The sequence below is a fragment of the Excalfactoria chinensis genome, chromosome 5, assembly GCF_039878825.1.
Source record: "Excalfactoria chinensis isolate bCotChi1 chromosome 5, bCotChi1.hap2, whole genome shotgun sequence".
In the NCBI taxonomy this organism is placed as follows: domain Eukaryota; kingdom Metazoa; phylum Chordata; class Aves; order Galliformes; family Phasianidae; genus Excalfactoria; species Excalfactoria chinensis.
Window position 1 is genome coordinate 24,159,519 of NC_092829.1, and position 6,000 is coordinate 24,165,518.

A 6,000-nucleotide genomic window follows, 5' to 3' on the forward strand; every position below is an offset into this window, starting at 1 on the left:
TAACCCTTTTCTGATGTCTCATGATATAGACATTTTTTGGAAGAAGTTGCAATTCTGCCCTTTGTTCAATTTGTACACTTCAAAACAAGGTCTCATCTACTCTGAAAGCATCTGTAGCAATTATAGTAACAGAGAAACAGGAAGAAGCAATTAATCTGTCCCTTAGCTTGTTTACAGCTGTTTACAGCACTTCCATCGATACTTGTGTAGAAAACACATGGAAGAAATGGCATCCTTCAATGGTTCAACAGCTTCAGCTATACCGGACAATCTGGAAACTTCAGTACAACCAAACAGTATGTGTTATATTCCAAATAATAACATGTTATAACAAACAAAAACCCTCACACTTCTCTTGGACAAAATCTTTTGCCTCCTTTACACACTGCTGTATTTCAGCCTACAAAGCATTTTAAGAAAGATAAGCTGCAATCAGCCTTTTCCTGCTGGAAGAGTACAAAGATACTGAGAACAAGTTGGGAAGACAATAACAGTTTAAAGTATTTAGTATAAAGTGGCAAGTTCCATTAAACAAGACAGTGAGAAGGTTAACAAGAAAAATTATACAGCTTTCCCTAAGATGTGCACAGGTGCTCTTTACTCCAAAGCTGATAAAGCGTATAGATTTTATTCTTCAGTTTGCTACTTAAATAGATGCATGATTAACTATTCCCTTAACCAAGTAGAGAGAATTAATCCTCTGCAACTTGGAGCCTGACCTACAAATCAAAGATAAGGAAAAAAACATGCAAGCCAATGATTAAACAAATAAATAAACCACAGATCACGTTTGAAGAAGCACAAGGGAAGCAGCAAGTTACTCAACATACTGCTTTAATATGCCTATCACTTCAGTCTATCTTCTTCCCATACAATTATAAAATGTGAAAATTAAAGCATGATCCACAATTCATCTTAAATAAAGGATATTTGACCACCAAAGGAAAAGAAAGAAGACAGTGGAAATAATATACTGGGAAAGCTCATGTGTATTAGCTGCATTTCTAGCTGGACACAACATACTACTTTGAATCATAGCTGATTGTTGCACTTGGTTATCTTTGTATTACTGTCAGTTCCAAGAAGGTTCGGAAACACAGCACAGGACCCCAACCCTAACACGACTCTAAAAATTAACACAGGCCCTCACAATTAGACTCCAACATAATCGGGACTGTAAAAGGGTAGGGCATACATATTCAACAAGTCAATACTTTTCACCACCACCTCTTGTCTTCATAGGATGCCGTAAAGTCACCATGCTATCTCTAGCCCATGCTAAACCAGCCAGCATCAAGAAGGAAGCACAAGGAGATCAGAGTTAGACTTAATACCAGCACAAGTCTGGGATGACTTATTAGCTTTGACTTTTAAATTCCAAATTCAAACTGGTTCTAAAAACAAGCACAAATGAATTCAAGGAACGCTGAGCTAACAATGCTATAAAAACTGCTAGGCCCAAAATCAGACACATACAGAGCCAGCTGAGTGCATCTGCTGCACAATGAGCCTAAAATACTCACAGATAGCCAGGAACAAATCTTCCTGAAAGTTAAAAACCTAGATCTCAATGTAATCAACATTTAGAAATAGAAGAACTCCTTTCTCACTAGTTAGCTGAATATTTTAACACGTAAAAAAGGTTCAATATCAGAACGCGTATTGGTCCTGAAAAAGAACCGTAATTTGTCATCTCTTATTATCATCTCACAGCCAAAGGTCAAACTTATGTCCAGATGGTATGCACGAATAGATGGATTTTGGCCACTGCTTTGAAAAGATCAATACATCCTACATGCAGAATAAAAACATACAAGAGAAAAAAAGAAATGATGTGATACATTTCACCATGTCTTGACTACATCAGTTCCCCTGAACAACTGTGAAAAAATCTCATCTTGACAGCCTTTGCTAGAAACGACCAAAGAAAACCAAGGTAAATTATCAGCAGTTACATTTCCTTCAAACTGCAGGATTAACGAAATGTGAGTCAGAACACCACCACATGCTTACACAGCTGAAATACTAGGAATTTCAGAAATAAGAAACTTCTATTCTTTCAAGTTCACCCTCTGAATTCTTCTCATGCCAGAACCAACTCTGGGATGCTGCACTGAGACTGAGGAAATCTAGCAGAACACTGTAGAAGAAGAGAATTCAACAGGAAACAAATACAGGAAACAGGAATCAAACAAACAAAATCTCATACTAGACAAAAAAAGAAGAAAAAAAGAAGAAAAAGAAAGAAAACAATGTAAGTATTTAAATGCAGATTAAAAAAATATATTTTTCCTATAAAACAATTCATTCTTTTAATCAGAGACTGTATTGATTTCCAAAGTGCTAGAAGCAACTAAGTGCATATAGCAACAGACAAAGAATTACACAACATAAACATGAAGACATTAAAGAATGGCCCTGACAAACTTAACCCCAGTGCATATCCACTCAATCTGAAAGGGAGATCTGGAACAACTGGAATATAAACCAATGGGGAGAAAGAACACCAGCAGACCTGACAGTCCCCTCTGGAGGAATGCAAATCCTAAGACTGATGATATTTTCTGTGGTGCTTTAAGAGCTATAATACAACTTCTAATTACCAATTACCATCCTCCCTTCCCTCTCAGTCAGGAAAATTGCAACCAAGCAAATTTCCCACAAACCTCTTCTACCTTTTTTTCCCCCATTCAAATTATTTTATCTTAATAAATTGTTCATCTGAGACATTCAACTTACTTTAATCATCAAGAATCCTTAGCCCTCTTTCTTCTCAACATTATAAATAATATAAAAGCATTCCTCAACAAAAGGCTGTTCAATACAATAACATTTAAGTGGTCTGTTTACATTTCAGTTCTCTCATTTAATGTATGGTGAATCCCGATTTACTTTTTTGAAATGAATGGGAAAGAACTCCCAGCCGCTTAAAGGTGTTTATACATGTGTTGCACTTCATGTGCAAATGACAGAGACTACATAAAGATACGTATAAACTATGTACAGATACCAGTTAGAGTCTGCATTAGCACATCTGTTGGCAGATGTGAGGATATCTTGTTCAGATTATATTCAGTTTGTAAATCTGTTGATTTACAACTAGCTGTTCCATTTTCTCATTAATCAGAAACAACTCACCAACAAATTATAACCATCAAGCTCACATATTTAAGAAATGGAGGTGTTGATCATTTTGAATGTCTTTGTGTATGTATAGAAAAGTGTACATTATGTATGTATAGACACGTGTCCTACATACATTATGTATTACCTATATTAACTATATGTATTCTATGTGTAGGAAAAGATATATTAAATACTTCTTCCCTGAAGTACCGTGAATCACTGTGGATAGTGTTTGTGGTTCCAGTATTTACATTTATACACACAAATTTGTTCAACTTCAAGCAGATGTACACGGCACTAGAAATCCACATCACCTTGTTCTACTTCCTAGATTTCAAGTTTTTCCTCACTTTTGATTCCAAAGCCTAACAGTGTGGGTATGAAAAGTCAGGAGTTCACAGCGATTCAATAGGCTCTCACTGCTTTGTGTAGTTTATCACTGCTGTTTCACCTGTTGTTATGAAATGTCTTTATGAGTAGTTGAGAAAACTGGCCAGAGAACTGACACTGAACCTTCTGAACACTACAATATTGATAATCCCTACAGAGCACGTGACAATATAGGATACTGGAGCACTGTACAGTTACACCTAAGATGACAGCAAAGGAGAAACAGCATCACTATACACCAGCACATAATCCCCATCACCTTATCTTACCCCCAGTTCAAAGCAAGCTGTCCAAGGACAGCACTGCACTACTACAAACACATTATTTCTGCTACCTGCTCTACCAGTACCCTCTTCAAAACTGGTTCCTCTGCACTCATATGGATTTTCAGCAGCTGCAACAGGTCTTCACAGAGGCTGAGGGCCCTGTTAGTGGGACTTAACTGTCCAAATATGCCTTGCAAAGGAATTCTGTACTTTGTACAGAATGCAAAGTAGAATATCAGAGGAAACCAATGTATTTTGCAACAAAAAGCTTAGCTGCTATGTAGGTAATACCACACTGAGCGAAGGAAGCATGAAAACACACTTCTCTGTTGCCTTGAAGTAAAGCTGTATAATCTGTCAGGTGTCACAGCCGCCAGCTGAATGCAATTCAAAAACCACACTGGCACACAAATATTTACATATCTATTATAAAACCATAAAAATACAACAGACGGCTCAACAAAAAGAAAAATCTTACCTGCTGTTGTTGATTTTCCAACTCCCCCTTTGCCAGAAGCTACGACCAACACTTGCTTAACTCCTTCTATGGGCTTTTGTTTGGGCAGCCCCCGTGACAGGATCCGAGTGCGTTTATCTTGTAGAACTTCATCCCTGGAGCCTGAGGACTAATTAAAAAAGAATGGAACAAAGCAGTTGTGTTATCAACCCGCACCATTTGCAGAAAGAGTGAACAAGTACAGACCAGCCTGTGCTCAGAGACAACCTTGTTACCGCTCCTAAAAATCTTTTTGCACTCCTACAGCAGCCTGCCTTATGCTTAGCATTGCTTGAAGGAATGGGGCCTACTCAGCATTGACCTCAGGGACATTTTGTATAGACACGGTTAACTGTGATCTGTCTCAGACCTCAAAAAAGAACCCGGGCTTCCAGTAAAATAAATCAAAACCCCATTTGCTAATTTGGAGACTTTTAAAAACCACCATCAAGTTGCTCAATTTGCAGGATTCTCATCAGGGTTAAAAATGAAACCTTTTGCTTCCTCTCTTCCTGAATACCTCCAAAACTAAAGTCAAAGCTGCACATCAGAATATACTAGCTTTAACTTCACTACAATTAACACACACGGTGGCCAGCAGCTGTGCATTTTCAGCATCATACAATCAAAACGAGAGCCCCAGCATCTCAATCTGTAGTCACTGAGGCAGAGCGACCTAGGGGTGGAGCGACCTAGGGGTGGCAGAAATACAACAGCTGCACGGGCAAAGTGGCACCAAGCTCAGAGAAGCCCGCCAAGCCCCTGCTGCTTTCCTGCAGCGCACTCGAGTTACTTAGAGCGCACCCCGGGCAGGCGTACAGCAGCTCTTTGTGCCCCAGGGACGGGGGTACCAGGGACTGGGGTGCAGAGCAGCGCACAGGAGTTAGCATCTCCAGCACCCCGTTCACCAGACGGTGGTCGAGTTTTGGAGACGGTGAGCAATCAGGCATTACTTCTACAGAATGAAAGAGGGTCCAGGAGAGAGACTCCTCTTTCTTCCCTCTGTCCGCCTGCTAGGCTGCCCGCGCCGCGGAAGCCCCACGGCTAACACAGCCCCAAACCCAGCCCCTATGGAGGCTACTTCGGAGCATCTTCGATGCAGATCCTAAAACAGCTGCTCAGGAATCGAGCCGAAAACTTGTCTGATCCCCCCACCCTGGAGCTTGCCGAGACCCGCTCCCCTCCTGCACCGGCCCGGGGTCGGCCGGGCGGGCAGCTCCTGCCTCACTCACCGCGGAGCCGGAAGACGAAGCAGCGCGAGCTCCGCTGCCGGCAGGGTGCCGCAGCACCGCCAGCGCCCCGCCGCCGCGGCCGGAGAACCGGGAGACACGCAGCACCCAGCGCCAAGCAGCAGCCCCCATCACTGCCTCCCGCCGGGCGCGCTGAGATGGCGCCGCCGCGGCTCGGCCCGCCCCCTGCGCCGCGCCGGGCCGCGCTGTTGTCCTACGTAGGTGCACAGCTTTCGAGCATCGGCGGCCGTAGAGCTGATGTGAACGTCCTCACCGCCTCTGAGCAGCCGGGGCAGCGCGGGCCTGAAGTCTTTTCAGGCGTGGCTGCAAACGGGAAGCGGGGAGCGCCGGTTGGGACTGATGGCCGCGAGGAGGCCGCGGCTCTCGTGCGGGCACGGCCATGGCACGGGCCGCCTGGCTGAGCAGCGCGGCGAGACTCGCTCCGGCCTTCACTGTGGTTGAGCACAACGTGGCCCTCCATATAACAGCTGTA

General features: G+C 42.9%; 1 protein-coding gene across 1 annotated transcript in view; it reads right to left on the reverse strand.

Moving 5' to 3' along the window:
• NUBPL (NUBP iron-sulfur cluster assembly factor, mitochondrial) overlaps window positions 1–5,772 on the reverse strand; it is a 76,731-nt gene extending 70,959 nt beyond the window's left edge. The window contains exons 1-2 of the mRNA XM_072337010.1: window positions 5,511–5,772; window positions 4,261–4,408 (exon numbers count right to left, since the gene is read on the reverse strand). Of these exons, the coding sequence (XP_072193111.1) occupies window positions 4,261–4,408; window positions 5,511–5,639 (277 nt within the window). The 5' untranslated portion in view covers window positions 5,640–5,772. The remainder of the gene's footprint in view (window positions 1–4,260; window positions 4,409–5,510) is intronic.
• Window positions 5,773–6,000: the final 228 nt, after the last annotated feature.